The sequence below is a fragment of the Achroia grisella genome, unplaced genomic scaffold (genome assembly GCF_030625045.1).
Source record: "Achroia grisella isolate CSIRO2021 unplaced genomic scaffold, CSIRO_AGI_Agris_v1 utg874, whole genome shotgun sequence".
NCBI lineage: Eukaryota > Metazoa > Arthropoda > Insecta > Lepidoptera > Pyralidae > Achroia > Achroia grisella.
This window is the reverse complement of record NW_026713051.1, coordinates 3965126-3983524: the sequence shown is the minus strand read 5'-3', so window position 1 is coordinate 3983524 and position 18399 is coordinate 3965126. Positions and strand designations below refer to the sequence as shown.

At 33.7% G+C, this 18399-nt stretch overlaps 2 protein-coding genes across 2 annotated transcripts in view; both read right to left on the bottom strand.

Annotated features, from left to right (window-relative positions):
* Positions 1 to 492: 492 nt before the first annotated feature.
* LOC131853111 (sodium-dependent neutral amino acid transporter B(0)AT3-like) lies at positions 493 to 11279 on the bottom strand. The gene is made up of 10 exons (XM_059203926.1): positions 11256 to 11279; positions 8936 to 9176; positions 7967 to 8109; positions 7177 to 7214; positions 6587 to 6679; positions 5789 to 6049; positions 5010 to 5214; positions 4403 to 4619; positions 1290 to 1552; positions 493 to 957 (listed from the first exon to the last, which is right to left on the bottom strand). Exons 1-10 carry the CDS (start codon positions 11277 to 11279, stop codon positions 493 to 495), a joined length of 1950 nt encoding a protein of 649 aa, XP_059059909.1.
* Positions 11280 to 17857: 6578 nt separating this feature from the next.
* The window catches only part of LOC131853083 (E3 ubiquitin-protein ligase MYCBP2), a 134464-nt gene continuing 133922 nt past the window's right edge, over positions 17858 to 18399 (bottom strand). Inside the window, exon 74 of the mRNA XM_059203893.1 lies at positions 17858 to 18379. Coding sequence (XP_059059876.1) covers positions 18258 to 18379 — 122 coding nt within the window. The 3' untranslated portion in view covers positions 17858 to 18257. The remainder of the gene's footprint in view (positions 18380 to 18399) is intronic.

Here is an 18399-nt window from a genome sequence, read left to right as displayed (position 1 = left end):
ACATTAAAAACAATAATTTACATAATTTTGTCTGTTTTACTAATCTCAGAAACGGGACTTTCACTCGCAAACAGCTAATGTTATAAGGAGTATCAGTATATAATATCTATCCATAGACTAACAATGTACCTATTACTACTAAGTACTTTTGATAGCGTAACGTGTGGCAGTTTGTGTAATTAGCGTTTAGTTCCCGTTGATACGATAATTTTAGCGATATCTTTTCTAAACTCTTACTTATAAGCTTCAGATTACTATGTTACTGCTGCATAGGATACTATTTAAGGGATAAATATAATACAATCAGCAGACATTAGGAAACTTCTATGATAATTTGGAGTCATTTTAACTGTATACAAGTAAGCATACGTCTTCCATGTACCTTATGTTACCATTGCATAAACTCCAATTGATACAAACAAAAAATGGACCAAGCTGTTGGAAAATAAACACTATAGACAAACTCATAAAATCCATTAATTATAAAATATTTTATTTTAATATATTCTTAACATAAACAACATTGTTCTTATTCTCTCTAACAGAATATAGTGATTCAACGAGTGCAAAATAATTATTGCTATCCAAATGCTTCTGTTCGACCTCCCCTTTCTTAGAGAACGCCCAGTCCAATGACTTAGTACGCTTTTTGCTTAACTCCAAAAAGTCTTTAAGTGTTCCTTCTAAATACTTTCGCCTGTACACTGTGTATATCCAATCGTCGGAGTTAGATCGTCTTTTGATATCGATATTTGTATCCTTGTCCCTAATCTCGCCAACATCTGACGCGGTCACAACACTAGCGCAGCCTGAAAACTGGCCTAACTGGCGCCTGTGGTATCTCATTCGGACACCAGGACCCGTCTCCACCTCTTCGCGACGCGCCATCCAGTAGTAATGAGTTATGGGATCTCGCGGGCCCCAATGTCGTGATGGTTGGAATGATGACTTCACTTTCTGCGGACAAAATTCATTTCCTTGTAGGATTTTGTAGGAAGCCCACCAGTCTAATATTAATTCTAGACGCATCTGGCATATTATGGCGAGGTCGCGTCCTTAATATATTATACCTAGTAGAGGATAAAAAATCGCTTATGCAAAACAAATAGACATGAGTGAGCAATTCGCAGAGCGTACATTAGTAGCATAAAATGTAAAAACGGTTGGCTATAAAATTGAAATTAATAGGTACAAAATTTAGATAATTTATTAAATCTTGTTAGATAAGGCAAACGGCAAACTTGTTCTAAATAGATATAATGCTTTTGAGTTTGATTAAGAATACTCACCGATACAAAATCGTACTGCACCTGTTTGGCTATGGACACTACCGCGAATATTAGTACAATGAGTATCACTAGAGCCATCGCCGAGAATATCCCACTGGCTTCCCATGGTGGTTCCGTGAAATTCAATTCCATAAGAGAAACGACCAGCCACCACAATAGGAAAGGAGTTATGATGCCTGGCGCGGCACACCAACCCCATACCCAATATGTTCCCAGTTTAGCGCCAGTTAGGAACTCTACGTCTTCAACTAAGGCTTTCCAACCTGAAAATTTATAAGTTTTGTATGAACGATATGGAATGGTATATTTGTCTGCATCAACAGTATACGCTAGCTGGAAAGAAGAGTAAACTACCAGCGAAAAATTTACAGTGAGGTTTGGTTGTGAGTACAATTATTGTGAAACAGCGTGGAAGTCAATCTCAGTAGGCTCTGTAAAAAGCCTGTATATTTTCACCTATTTCGGCCGCCAAGCAGCTATCTTTATTCTTACAAGTAAAAGATGTCATGACTCTTTTTCTGAAATTTCACTGCGTTATGCGCTCAACAAAAACATAAACTAATGTTAGGTAGGAGGAGCAGTTGGTAAGTGATCAACAAAGCGAGATCAACCGGAATTAATGATAAATGTCATAAAGAGAAAATATCCAGTATTATTTTCTGCTGATTTCAATATTTCCATGTCAGGGTCTTGTTGTCAGGTCATAAATTTAGTCGGTTCAATAATCAACACTATGATTTAACAATTATATAATATTAAAATATAATGTTTTTTTATTTATATCTTACTAGGATTTTATTCCGACTAACTCCTTACTGTAATACATTGTATGTATACAGTATACGCCGTAAAGTCAATAGACCGCCTATACATATATTTTACTCGCATTGTTGTGTTTTTGTTTTAAGGTTACCTTGAGTAAATTCCTTTCAGTACTGTAGCCGCCACGTTCAATATATAGCATTATATATATATTGTACATGTATTTGTTTATCTATACAACTTACTAAGATGCGTAATAAAAAATCGTATTCTTTTAATCCTGTTACGATATTTCCAACAGGAATCAACGTCCATAGAATACGGTAACCATTTACCATCACATGAACCGTATGCTGGTTTGCCACCATCGTAGTATAAAAAGAAAATGGAATGTAATGGATTTATAACTTACAACTAAATAATTATAATATACCCATTTTCGATATACCTATATCTATATAGGTATATCGAAAATGGAAACTAATTACTTAATACTTAGTTTCGGTGTACTATTTAACAAATTGTACATTTTAAATCGTCCGACGTAGCATACATAGGTTACGTGGGCGGAAGTCAAATTAATATCTCAGCTTGAAGCAGAAGCAGAATTACATTAAAAATAAACCTATTAACATAGTATACATCTATATAATATTTATAAATATAAATCAACGTATAGATATACAATTAATTTTAAATAAAATTAACATAATAATACGAATTTTATAATAAGTTGGTTGGCCGAATAACTTGTTCATGTAGGTACCTAACAGCATGATTTTAAATAATTACAGTGTACAAGTATATAATAATTCGCTAGATAAAATTTTAATAATGCAATTTAATATAATAATGCGTTGTAATAAAACGGATAACTAAATATGTATTAATGATGAGTAACTTTAGATGATCTGTACCTATTCGATTTAGTGCAAAATGACACTCAACAATGGACCTAATAGTTGCGTAGGTTTTTGAAACATTAATATGTATACAACTTTTGTTATTTTGTTCAAGGAGGAAGAGGAGAGAGATGTAGGAGATGATTGTTTAAAGGAGCTATTGCTAATAATGTCCACAGCAAGTCGATTTCCACGCTGTCAGTTCTGGAAACGATCGCAGTTATTTTCTAGTAAAAAGACCCGACTGTATTCCTTATACGTACTTACTATTACTGTTGGCGACAGACCTCTTGTTTTAGTTCCTTTCTTATTTTGAACCATATTTTCATATAAAATTTTTGACATATATATTTCTATATTGTTTTCCAATTGCTGTGCCAAATGTGTGTTCTAAATATAAGATTAGTAAGTTATATATTTATTTTACTCTACTATATTCACTTCCGTTGCCATCCGTATGACCTACTAATAATATTTATGTATATTTTGTAAAACATTTTCTGTTTTATGACTTTTAAATAGAACACATTTTTTTTTTAAATGACAATTTCGGTTATGTTTTGGTTTAGCACATCGTTGTAATTCCTATGGTTGCTGGTCTGATTTCTCGCACAGTACATATATTTGTAATCTGTGTGTTTTTTTCTGTATATTATGTATGTATTTGCAAAAAAAAAAATGTACCTAAATATTTCTATCAGTTGTCTAGTACCGATATCAAAGTACCAAATATTGCATAGGTTGGGACTGGATGACGCTGTGTCAATTGTTTTTGTGCAGGTATTATAATACACAGATTACCTAAAAATATAACTCATATATGTACGTACTTATGTATTATATAAATGTCACTGTACGAACATATATTAATCCACATACTAGTATTCTAACGAGGAAAAATTTTATTATTTGTATGTAATACAATATTATGGCTAAACCTAAAAAATACTTGACCCATATGATAATACTAAGTATCAATTTTTGTACCAACTCCATATGGCCTGCGTCACGATGTACAGTTAGTTGACGAATCAAAAGTACCTACTAAGGAAGGGGGGAAGGGGTTGTTGGTAATGTGGATTGATAACCCCATTGCTAGCAATGTACGGTACATTCGACCGCAGACCGCATTCGATTACAGGTCGACCTTCACGCGGTTCCGCCTGGAAACCATCGTGTTAAATTCCTGGTAAATTTGTCACGATGGGCTAACTGCCCTGACCTCATGCTCATCTTATCATCCTCCACTGATGCCCCGCCAGCGTAAACCGTTAGCGCAAGCGGGTCCACCATTCCATTATCATCCACAAAAAAAAAAGTACCTACTAAGTTTTGAAGTAAAACCATATGTTATAAGCGCTAAAACTAACGCTCCTCGTTTTAACCCATTATAATTTTTTTTTATATTTCGTTGAATTTGATTAAAATATCGATGAATATTTTACTTACCATAAATAAAAACAAAGGCTAGAATTTCAATTATAGTTGCCATACTAATTAGCAAAGGTACAGTTATGTCTTCTAAAAGCTGCAAAGCGGGCATTCCACCTACTAGAGTAGCCAGTGCAGCTGCAGTGCCCAACAACGAATTAGCGACGCAGACGAATCTCCACTTGTAACCGCCAATTCGACGAAAATGATCGAACAGTGGGTACAGTTGTGTTAACTGAAAATTTGTTGAATTTATTTTACATCGTCAATTTTTACGTGATTAGTAATAGACTCTAGATCGGGTGTAATGATAGATAAACAATAGAAAGTATCCTAAACACGGTCTGTTTGACAAATTTGCCAATTATACGTCTCTGTCTTACTCATTGTAAGATTTAATTTTCTTATGTAATGATATAGTAGGTATATATGTACTTTCTAAAAAAAATATTTTGACGACTTTTTGGCAATTATAAATCGTTTTCATAATTATACTGTGGTTTTTGAAAACATTAATACAAAAATAATCATTTTAAAAATAATCATCTCTTAAAATATCCCCGAGCTATATTATCCATTTATTGACTTGTATGTAACAGGCATGATATAGGAAAAAATAACTAACCATTGTGATAACGCCTGATAAAAATAAAGTAGCAAACATTAATAGCGGCCACACATTTCTAAGTTCATTACTGTTGGCGATTTCGTATATCTGCAGAAGAACGGCGACGGGACTATTGTCCTTGTCGTCGCTACCTATTGCGAACCAGAACAGTAATCCGACCCAGCCCGCTAGTAAGTTAGCACCTACTATCGCCATCGCCGACCTAGAAAAATTAAGCACAGAACAAAACAATTAGCACTTCTAATAATTCAAAATAATAATTGTAATAGGTATATTAGAAAGGTAGAATGTAGTATTTCAGACAGCAAACAGCTAGTATTGTAAGTTGTGTTTCGGTTTGAATGAGGAGATATGGCAGTGAAATTACAAAGTGGCATGACACCTTAGTACTCCGAATTTGGTTATTTCGGTTTTCATGGGACTCCATGACCATCAAATGATAAAGCTACAACAACAATAAAGGCTGTATATAGACGTTTTTGCTTCGTAGTTTTAGGTAGGCCGTCAACTTGTTGTTATTTCATTTAAACATAAAAAATCGAATTGATGACCGCTAGACAGATGCTTTGAATTATAGTAAAAATTACTTCATATTACTTATGTCTACTATTACGTGCATAAATCAGAAATGCTTGATACAAGAACGATTACCAAATATGTCAGAAATTATAACATTATATGAATATAAAGTATTATATAAACAACCCTTTTTTGGTGAAGCGTAAAAAGCTACACTTCAATTTTCGCCCAAAAAAAACTTGAACAATACAACTCACCACTGCACATTAGTACTAGAGTATATACCATCTCCAGCAGATATGAGGTACCCTCCCGCAATCTGTGATGAGAGTAGGGCTTGTGTGATCGCAGCATACCAAATATCAGCACTCATAAACGATTGCCAGTCCTCTGTTTGTTGGAAATAATGAAAATTGCTTCCATCTCCTATTATTGATACAATTATTATCCATAGCAGAATAACCAAAGGCGTAAGTCCGTAAAAGCTGCGTTTCATCATTTTTACTGGATTAAAAAGCCTAAAACAGATTTTATTTATTTAGATACTAGGTATATTACGTAGCATTGCATGTGTTCATAACATTTATCGCTATAAAAATACAAACAAAATTGAATATAGACGGTATTCTGTCCTTATTTCTTTATAAAAGGTTATTTAAAACTAATCTGTAATATATAAAACTTTAATGATTATTACAAATGTATAAAAAAATTTAATTATAAAACTTTTAACACTCGTCTTTCTCTATTTTTGTTGTATTTGTCATTGTTACAAGATTTGCAAGGGAGAATATTTCAATTTATCAATAGTGGAGAGTACTATCCACTATACATATATGGACAATATTTCGATACCAAGTTAGTGTCGATAATTAACTACGTCAACAAATTTTCGACAGTTTGAAAAATAGATTTTTTTATCGGTTCTCGAATATTGTTCGAAAAAATATTGTTCTGCCAAGTATCGAGGAAGGAAGTATCACTGTATCACTGAGACGCTTCGTATACTGGTTTACAGCTAAAAAAAACAAGTAGGAATATGTCTATTTACTTACAGAAAGGGAAACGCGATCCAAAGCGCTATTATAACTGACGACATCGCCGTGTAGTATTCAGGTTGCTCGTTCACAGGCGCTAAGAATGTGTTACTGTGAACCAAATTCAACGAAATAAAATATTATGGATGCAAAAATATAACGTATGTTGGTCAACAAGTCATCTCTATATAACGGATCTTTATTACCTAATTAGAAAGAATTAGTAATAGCTAAAGCTAAGCTACCTGTAAGCTGTTCTTTATGTGATGTTTGGCACTTACCATATGGTCTGCTTCAGCTTATTTAACATTCCAGTTACAAAAAAAAACTGTACCATTAGCATTAAACCAGTAACATTAGTATTCCCTAATCTTCAAAGACAAAATAATATCTTCTAAATCTTTTTTGTACATACATAGATATTATTAAATGCCAAAACTTATATTTAATCGCTAACGTAGATATAATTATTACATTTTTGATATCGGTGCTTTATGTGCCTTGTATATTTTATAATAATACCACAAAGCTTTTATAATATCATATTGCCACATACCTATTGTGAAGTAAGAAACAAAAACGTTAATATGGAACTTGAAATAACTTACTTAAGACATGCCGATGCAGTAATATTCTCATCAACGTCCTGAAAATAACAAGTCATAAGTACCTAGCAGACATTAAGTTTATTTACGAAGTGATTTTAAGCCATACAGCATTAATTTTTATCCAGTACCATAAATATATTGTCAATTTAATAGAACAATATAACAGCATGTAATTTAAATGAATATTTCTGAAGATATTAGAAATTTAAAATGCAGGGACATAGCGGTACGGCTGTACCATATACTGTCTACTGATAAAAAAACTGTAAACGTCGTATATGAAAACATTCTGTACTAGGTAGGTATATTTTATAAAAATTGAGATGTAAGCTATCAAATCTTTCAAATTGAATCAAATTGCACACAATGTCACACAAATCAAATTTACAATCGGTTCAGTAGTTTAGTAGTTCATCGGGGACAAACAACGTGACACGTAATTTTATTATATAAAGATATATATAAATATATTTCACCATAAATATTTTTTCCGGAGTTTCGGGTTAGGTACTTATTATAAGGAAACTTTACTGTATGTTTCTTTAGTGGTTTAAAAAATTAACATATATATGTCTATTTATAAAAATAGTTGTAATGATATTTCATTATAATTATAGCTCATTTGCACGGCCGATTAAAATGTAGAAAACAGTAGGTATTTACAAAAGCTGTTTGCCTATATTGAGTAGGGATGTAGAATAGTTTATTCTGAACAAACCACTTGCAAGGAGTGCATTAATTCAGCTACATATACGTACATATATAAATATCACTCGAAACAATAGCTTACCTCAGGTAGAAAATCATCGATGCATTCCAAAAACGGTATTGAGTTGCTGAGTGTATAAAAAAAGTACGTAATTAGTAGGGCCATATGAATCACAGTGTACACAGAGCCAATGAATGAAATAAGTAGCCTGATGTAGCCAACACCTGGAACAGTAGAAGTACTATATTATAAAAAAAAATATTATAAATGAATATCATTAAATATAAATCTATTAAAAATTGATCAAAGTGTTTTTGGTGGTACCAGATTTGAAATATAAAAATGCCTACAAAAATACTAGTAGTTTTTAAGTTTTTTTAAGTAATACTACTACTACTACTACTACTTAAATAAAATTTAGTAGCACCACTACTACTTAAAAAAGTCTTGTGCCAAATACTAATATTATCTCTGTGTCTGATTTTTTCAAATTATCATAATAGAATGACACACCCATCTGCCGAAAGGTATATGCAGGCGGAAGACTAGCTAAGTTAAGGATGATGTGATGTCAGATCTGGTAGCCCATGAATTGACTAGGAATTAAGCATGTGTAGATCGATGCGACATAGGTAGTACCACTAGAGCCCTCTAGAACCCATTACTAAAACTCCTCGCTTGTCTCACACACACAGAGGTTTTTAGAGTGATGTTCAGGATTTTATTAATAGAATGTTTATGTATAATGGGCCTGCGCTAACGATTCCATTGGGGTGGCAGCAGTGCAATAAAATAGTATAAAAATCAAATTGAATCAAATCAAATCTCATTATTGTGAATTTACCACTAATTAATCAATATGGATTCTAAGGAGAATACTTTGGTTTTAGGTCGACTTAACATATTACATTGTGTTCAGGGATTAACCACATGTTTATAATTTGCTGTCAAAATTTACTTTTGCACTTATTTTATATGGACATACGGAAGTAGTGATATGTTGTATTCTTACACTATCACGACACTGGTGATTAAATACCGATTACATACCCTTAAAGAATGGAACAGCTTTCCAAATCCCCACAGCATCTTGCTGACTCAACTGACCCACAGATAACTGCAGTAAAGCGACAGGTAGGGCCAGGAAAATCATGACGAAAGTAAATACAATTCCATAAGTGAGACCTCCATAACGGAATCCATCCCTTGGTACACGCCACGTGCTGTTAAAGGATACTGCCACAGCTATTGTACATGCATGTGCCCTAACAACGGGCCAGTTTACCCAGTTCTGAAATTTACAATATATATCTTATTGAATTCTTACATACGTGAAATATATATTTATCTTCTTTAAAGAAAAAAAAACTTATCTCGCTCCTGCTGTCTGTACGCTTAGATATTTAAATAAACTCTATTCCCCCAAATTTATGTAAATTTAAATGAATATGTATTATTGTAAACATGTACAGCATTTTTTTTATTTTTCTTATCATCTCGAAATCATTCCGAATTAACGGTAGATTTGACATATCTTACATGAATAAAAATATTTTGAATTTGAATGACGACGACAAAGTACGTTGCGCTCTTTAATGTACTTTTCAATAACATAGTATCACTCTATGTATGAGTAAGTTTCTATCTTTTATATATTACAAAATTATGTATAATTACTAAGCTACTTTCAACAATTCAGTTACATATATTTTATTATCTTTTTCCAATAAAATGCATTCGATACGTAATTAATTTCTTATTGATGTATAAAGCCTGGTACAACATATAATTAAAATTAATATTTTGGATTTATTAAATCAGGAATTTCAAAAGTGTGGAAAGAGCTGCTGGTCCGTTCATTGGTCCCGATGGACAGCGGTCGGCGAGAGAAGTAAGACTGATCTCTAAAGAAAACAATTTTGTACTGTCTCATTAAGAAACTATGGTAAAATATTGTATATAAAGAGTATGCAGTATAAACTAAGTAATCATAATAATTATATTAATGTAAAGCAAAAATTTTGTACCCATTTTTACGATGGATGAATATGAAATATGCACATTTATAGTTCATATAGGGACGGAGTGCAGATGGCTAATATTTTTTTTTAATTATGCGTAAAAATACACACGTACATATTTGACACAAACACATGCATATAGTTAATCGCCTACGCAACCACTAGTATTATTAATAAGTCCACATTGCTACATATTACCTAAGTATCTACAGTATCTACATTGTACGCGTGCAAAGCCGAAGCGGATTGCTAGTTTATTACTAGTATCATAGATGGTGTTGAATAGATGTATTATTTTTTATTAATGTAATTACAGATGGCATTAATTACCTATATGGCCTAAGCGTCTCAATTTATTCATTTAGGGTTTTTATAAATACTTATCTAAAAAAATAATAAATTAGAAGATTTATCTGTTATAAACTAGACTCGGAATGTGGGCTCAAGAACGATAATCGCGTATCTCTGAATTCGCGTAAAATGGGGTGGGTGGCTTACGTCTGGCTATTAATGTATTTACATATTTATACATATATCGAATGTAGACTAGTACCTGTATAAAATACTAGATGACCTGTGTGTCTAAAGTTGAAACGCGCTATGATTTCGTTTTGAGGAAAGGAGTAGTCGAGTCCGTAGAAAATTTTTAGTACCTAATGATTTCTTAGTCTTAAATGAGAAGAAATAATTTTTTTAGAGCCCTGGTTTCTATTTAAATCGAGTCCTCTCGATTTTTATTTAAACCGGGGCTTATAATTACCAAAATCTCGGAAGGCGGAAGGAAGATATACCTACGTAGAAAGATGAATTATTAATCTGTTGGTGACAGAAATTTGATACTACGAAATTCCTATTTTCAATGTTGTCATCAAATATGGTAACTATATTACTAGTAATAATATATATAATAATAATATAAGTAATATATTACCCATAAGAAATAAATCTATCATGGTTATGATAAATTCGTTCTTCAACAATATTAATCTATTCTCAATTTAACTACAGACTTTAACGATAAACAAAAGAGTAGGTACATATGCATGTATGCGAAATTTCATACTTCTCCGTCTGCACAATTATCGTAAAATGGGGTACACAGGTTTTATTTTACGTATTAATATGTAAACATAAGTGCAATGGACTCAACATAAAATAATAAGTTTTACGCAGAAACAGAAATGATAAAATTATGAAGAGAAATTTATTTTACCTATTTATGTATAATAAATTTCTCATAACGTAATTTAATACGTCACATGACTATATTCTTTGGCTGCAGACAGAGTCTAACCTAGCACTGCATTATAACATGTTATTTGAGAAACATTATAAAAAAATATTGTTACCTTGAGCCGTAAAGAATTTAACATATCTATCGATCGCCACTTAATCGAGTCGTACTTTTCACATAAAACTTCACACCATTTTGAAAATCAGCATCCCACTCGGCTACACTATTACAGTTTTGCAACGTTTCTGATATTGGAGATAAACTGATATCAAATGTGTGGACTAAATCGATCTATCTGAATCCAAGTTATCAGTTTTGAAGTGGTATCCCAGCGGGTTTGTGTTGACTCTTATCTCACGATGGGAGATACCTATTGCACGCAGTCATAGCGACCAGTAGAAAGTGTCGAGGTAACTAATATAACCAGAAGTTAGGGAAAAGAATAATGAAATATTTGGATTGTGCACTAGTGCCTCTAATCTATTGTACGATAGTGACCAGTCTCGGTACTAGGTTATAAAATAAACAATGAGAGAAATGCAAGGTAATAGGTACATATATGTAACAATTATTGAATATGGACGGATTTAATTGTTAGATATTACTTATATAAAAAAGGCTAATAAACCGATACAGGTTCTGATAAAAATTTTGGCTTGTTTGGTTGATCTCATTAATATACACCAAAAGCGTTTGGAACGTCACTATTTCGTTTGTGAGGTCTGCGGTAACTCTCATGACTTGCATTTCCTAAGCAATAGTTTCTGTAAATATCGTACAAGGAGCAGGACATTGTCGACTGCATACGGACCAGGAGTAACCTGATATTGAGGGTGACACAGCTGAAGTCGAGAAACACAATGTGAGTTTTATGACGTATGTCGCCCGGGTTCCCACCAACATGCTGTCCCTCTTTATGAAGAACTACTGACCGGAGAAGGTAAGACTATCAGCGCTATAGTGGCAGATTACCGTGACCACATAGTCACAGTGATACAATTGAAATTTTTATTATGAGTTCATATGTATGTTAGTATATAAGATATTTATAATATGGGCCATTGATAGTCTCAATTAAATAAATATATTTATTATTATTTAAAACTTTCTTATCTAAATTAACGGGTAGGGCAAGAATTAAAACACGACTGAATTTACGAAGACTTTATTCCGAATAATTCCATATCGACATTTATAATTGATACATACAGTTGAGATCCAAATGTGATTATAATAAGAACATAATGACGGATAAGACGAGACATAGTCAAATAAACAGTATAACATACAATCCACTAAAATTACATTTTTAATTACAGCTTGGCACTTACCAACGTTTATCATCTCATACAATCTTCATAACTTTGGAAATATATTTAGGATGTAGAAAGACAAATTTTATCGCTGAAAATAAATATATCCTGGTCACGTGATATTACTACTACTACTAATTGGTGGAAATGAGTTTGTTACATTCTCACAACTTCGTACTTGGTACGTAGTACGTGCGCTATAGTTCGGGATAGAGAGACTATAGAGATTTTTGGAATCAGTAATAATAAATGATACTGATAAAAATTTAACCTTTGACAGCATATGAGTCTATCTACTAGCACCAAGCTGCGCAGAAATAGAAATATATTTAACATGTTATCAACTAAACGGCAAATAAGAAAGATCACCAATCACTTATTTTTTAACAATATTAGTAAGAGCAGATTGTAAAATAAGGCAATTGCCCATAATAAAGAAGAATACAATTTATGTGACTATGTCTTTTCTATGTGGTTTAATGAAATTTTCACTAAAAATATCAGTTTCTTGATAGTGGACTTGACGTGTCGTGAGTTCAGTAATAATATAATTACGAAACATTATAAAAACATAATGACAAGAAAAATATTCGCTGTTAGTACATTTATTTGTAGGCCGTGACCATTAATTATAATTTACCCCACATTAATCGTAACACCTCAATAGACTAATAAACCTACATATTTTAACTGTTAAAGTGCTCTAGCATATTTTTTCAAGCTATGTTTTTTATAAGAAAAAATGTGACAGAGCACCGTAATAGTGAAAAAGGATTAATATCTTGTTTTAGTGTTATAAATAATTGGAGTAATAGTTAGAATTTGCGCAAACAAGGCCAATTCTCTGATAACCGTCGCGTATACATGAAAACTGCACTCAGGATGTCATCACTTCAGTATAACATTAGCCTACTCCTAAGACTGTCATTTGTTTGCACAGATCCTAGCATCCACCACTATCAAGTAACTGTATTTTTTACTCTGTTCCAATTTACATAAGTGGACAGTAAATTAAATTAACAAGTAATTTGTTCCACTAAACACCGACTACCAATTGGCAATTTTAAGATTAAACACCCTGTTGATTGAAAAAAAAATAACATAATTGCATTAAGTTAATTATGGGCGAAAGTATTGTATACCAAACTTAAAATTACCATCGAATTAAGAACCTCCTTTAGGCAGTCGGCTGAAAATATATTTTCATAGGACCTATCTAGTAATTTATTATTAACTTTACTACGACAACGATTTACTTGACTATTGATATAGATATTCATAAAAGGCCTTCATTACAAATAAACATACGAATATGTAGCTTGTTATTTACTGTATTTCATTGTAAATTAAAATTTACTCAAACCTTATAGAAATATTTTTGAACAAATTTCAATCAACTAAAAACCATCCAACGTTTATAAAGATATTACAAAAGGTGTAAGGATTTTTTTTTTCAATAAAACAAATGGTACTTTGAAGTTATTTCAAATTATTATCTAAATAAAAAAAAGAAGTTTAACAGTCGAATAGTTAAAATGAGTCTAAAATAAAGTGTACTTAGTTGCGTGTGTTTATTTAGTAAGAAGGACCTCCTAAGAACTTCTTGACAGAGTAGTATTGAAGTTGAACAGAATCACGGAAATCGTTTTAATCTAAAGCATGGAGACTATGCATTGTAAACACCACATTTATTATTTATTACACAACACGGAAATATATTTAGTATACCGAGTTGTCACCGGCTTTATTCACGCATTAACAGGAATATTGTTCAATATGGAATATAAGAAATTTTCTGACAAATTCTAACGCCCGTCAAAAGACACACATATGGGAAGTGTCAACTCACATAACGTATTCATTTGCTGTAATCTAATACGTACAGGCGAAGTTTTTGCTGACAGAAAACATCTAACATTACCTATACATATTACTTAACATACTGTGAAATTATACATACTAATCGATTGTCACAGCATTCGAGTGGTGACTATCTAGCGAGAAAACAAATACAACAGTGCCCAAATGCAGTGAGATTGTGCATTGCACGTCAGTAGAGTCACTGTGCTGTGATGTGATTGCATAATGTGGGCCGTGTTTTACAAAAATAATCACTTTAAGTAAATTTAGTGTCAATGATATAATTATAACAAAGAATTTAAAATATAAATAGACAGTATTAACTGATATCAATCTTTAATCAACTTACGAATAAATCATTCACCCCATATCTTGTCTGTCCATGTTGTCCACCCTAAACACACGAGCGTAAACGTACTTTCAGAAACGAAAAAGCATAGATTCATTAATAAATAAAATATAATAAAACAATATTTACCTGTTAATTATCGTGAATTAATAACTTAGAGGAACGATTACATTGAGACATATATTGAGACACCTATTGTAACATCAATCGCGATAAATATTGAGACACATATTAATAACTATTTAATTTAATTTACCAATATTTTAAAAGGAATAATGTTGATTACGTATATATTCAGAAAAACGTTAATTAGTTAGTAATAGTTCGAGAGATGGTGGTAGAAATCTAAGGAGCTATATGGGGCGAATCACACCAAAGCCGCGGACCTATGGAGCGGCTGAACACCTACTCCTAACAAATACGACTTGAGTCTATCAAAATGTAAGGAGTTTAAATCCCGGCTCAGGCTCTCGTAATTACGCTACCCGTTGGATTGGGGCAGAGGATCGATCTGAGGAGCATAGGGAATCGATCGATCGGGGGGCCCCGGGGGAGGCATAAAAGGGAAAAAGGATCGGAAGGGCTCAGTGGTTGAACTGAGGGGAATGGGCACAGGGAAAGATTCATAGGGGCTCAGGGGAATAATGGTAGGTCACAGGGAAAGTATCGGAGGGACACAGTTGATGAAACAAAGGGACGGGGTAAGGACTGAAGGAAATACAGTGGATGCATAAAAGTGGCGTATAGTAAGAAATAGAAGGGCACAGAGTATATATGGGAGAGATACAGGGGAAGGACCGAAAGGGCAGAGGGGATAGATCAGAGGAAAACAGGGACTGCCCCCGTCAGAAAGGCAGGGCAGAGGCCCTGCCCCTCTGGCGGGGTACAGGCAATGGGCTTTAGGGGCAGGGGACGGATTTGAGGATACAGTAAAGAATAAGGGTATGGATTAGAGGGTCACTGGGGATGGGTCGAAGGTGTACAGGGGATGGATAGGAGGGTACTGGGGGTAGATTAGAGGGATAGAGGGAAGGTATCGAAACGTACAGGGAATGGGCTGGAGGAATACAGGGGAAAGGATCGAATGGGTATAGGAGGTGGATAGGAAGGGTACGGGGAAAGATGAGGGGTACAGCGAAAGGATTAGAAGGTCACGGGGGACAGAGTAGAGGGATACAGGGAATGGAATAGAGGGTTACAGGGGATGGAATAGAAGGGGGAGAAGTAGAGGGATACAAGGAATGGAATAGAGGGGTACAGGGAATGGAATAGAAGGGCGAGAGGTAGAGGGGTACAGGGAATGAAATAGAAGGGCGAGAGAGAAATCACTTATCATATTAATACACAACATCAATCTATAATCTAGACATATATCTATAATCTAACAAATATATGAAGCGAAATCATTATTGATTATATCATAATTTAGGCCTTGCTACTTCTAGAAAATGCAGAAATGCCTACAATGGCTTATATAAGTATAATAAGATATATAATAAAATTAAGTTTACTACTTAATAACTTGCGAATTCGGTACGACGATGCTGATTACCGACTGGCTGTTCTGTCGAATGATACGATATTGGTGTGTCCTAAAGTTTGCCACCAGCTCTCGCACTATCAAAACTTGAAATCGATCCATACCATCGTCCTACAAGCGGGATAAGCTTAATACTCTGCGTGCCGTTGTAATACATGCTTCAATGTTTCGTTGTATGATTGTCACTTACTATCGTCCCTTTCTGATAAATGTACCCGATTAAATCCGTAAATATATGGAGATGATATATCGGCGCGTAAATAGACAGCATACGAAGGATATGTCAATTGACCTATACTTTAATCAGATTAAACTTACATTGTCTTACACGATTTACAGTCAATCTCCCTCCTATCTCAATCGCACTTTCAACGCTCGCTCTTGGGAAAGAGCTACAAGTCGTTCATCACGTTTTCAACGTTTGAGGCACAATCTTAGTTTTTTATTCATCATAGAACCGCAACTCGTACCAGAATTCCTCTCAACATTTAATGGATTAAATACACACACACATTTATTATACATTTAAACATTTAGTAATATATTCGTAAGGTGACGGAGTGAGAATATATAGGTCACCACTCCTTATCACCATCAGACATGTAAGAGACGACTATGGGAACGAAGCACATAACACCAGTGCAAACAAAAGAGAACTCTAAATAAAACCCTATAGACTAAGCCTGGCTAATGTCTTATTTCTTGTTGGTAGAGACTTGTGTCTCACCGGTCACTATCTGAATCAATCGTTACGATGACGATACTACGAATGTCTGCAGTAAGTAGCTTTGACAAGCTGAATCCTCCATGTCTGTCTTCACGACGATTGTTGCGATTTTAACGTTGGTAAAAGTAGTCGCGACATGTAGACGTGTAAAAGTCATGTTTTATACAAGCAACACAACTTGTATATTCTTGTAATTGGCATATTTAATAAACAGTCTTGGATATATCTTATAACAAAATAGCAGTACATATTGTGCTATTACAATTAAAAGACGAATTAAGATTGATTACTAAATATACACGCAGTAAGATGGTGACATTATAGATGGAGCCGCGTCCACACGTGTGTTATGAAACGTGTAATACACGAATCACGAGTATCATATTTAACACTCGTCACAACGAACGCATTTAAGCGAACAATAAGTATGCAACGCTCGTCTGCACTAAAGTAAGATAGTATAATCACCTATATACGTGATATTGTTATAACTACCCATAAATAAGAGTTATTAAAGAGTCTAAGAACAGACTAGACAGATTTTTCTTTTGTAGGTAGATCTACAGGAATCAAGCTGTGAACTATACCCTAAGATTTTTCGTAGTAAGATGTCAATAGGGGACGGACTGATTTTCGATAGAAAATAACGAAGTGAAGTTTTATAAGCATTTTGGTAGTTTTACGCGGTGCTATCTATTAATGATAATTTTCAATAATTAAATTAATAATTCAAGAGGCTGATATAGTTTTTCATGTCATTCAATACTACTGTGAATGATATTTACATATTGAATGAAGCGTTGTTTCCAACGCTAAGGATGCGTGCGCATATGAACATTTCGTCACTTTGTAACATAAACTAGAACATATTCGTAACGTGTCCATGTTACAATATAGCACACAACAAAATGTTCATACATAGTACATACCCTAATAATTAAACTGAACCAGTCAGAAATATATTAAAGATTACTGAACTAGATCCATAAAATTAATATAATACACTTGTAATGGCCGTTCCAAGAAACTTATGATATAGTATTAGAGTACTTACAAATAAATATTTCATTGGTATATAATAGAAAATATTACCATTTTTATACAGTATACAAATTTTCCAGCCAGTTTACAACAAGCTGGTATATCCAATTGGTAAATTTTTTATCTCCCTAATATATAGCCCGTCGATTCTTAATTAGAATAAAATTATAATAGTGAGCAGTCTGTGTCCTATTAAGAATATTACTGGGAATAGCCGTAAGATGGAAGTAACGGATGCGGGGAGCAGACTCGAGTTAAACATTGCGTCAGGTCACAGTGAGTGTCGCTTAGAATCCCTGCGCGTGGCGACAGACGCCGCAGCCGAGAGCATACTCCTCGCCGGTAGCAGGGTGCTCTACGTGGAGGGGACAGGCTTCTGGTGTCCCAGGGAGCTGCTCGCCTTTTGGTCCTGTACCACAATTAATAAAC

What these genes read in the sequence shown, in the direction of transcription:
- LOC131853111 (XM_059203926.1), bottom strand. Translation starts at nt 11,279, where the DNA reads ATGTTAAATTCTTTACGGCTCAAG. An exon ending in TGGATCGCGTTTCCCTTTCT is followed by an intron (nt 6,050 to 6,586) that starts GTAAGTAAATAG and finishes AATCTGTTTTAG; the next exon opens with GCTTTTTAATCCAGTAAAAA. An exon ending in AGCCTTTGTTTTTATTTATG is followed by an intron (nt 1,553 to 4,402) that starts GTAAGTAAAATA and finishes ATAAATTTTCAG; the next exon opens with GTTGGAAAGCCTTAGTTGAA.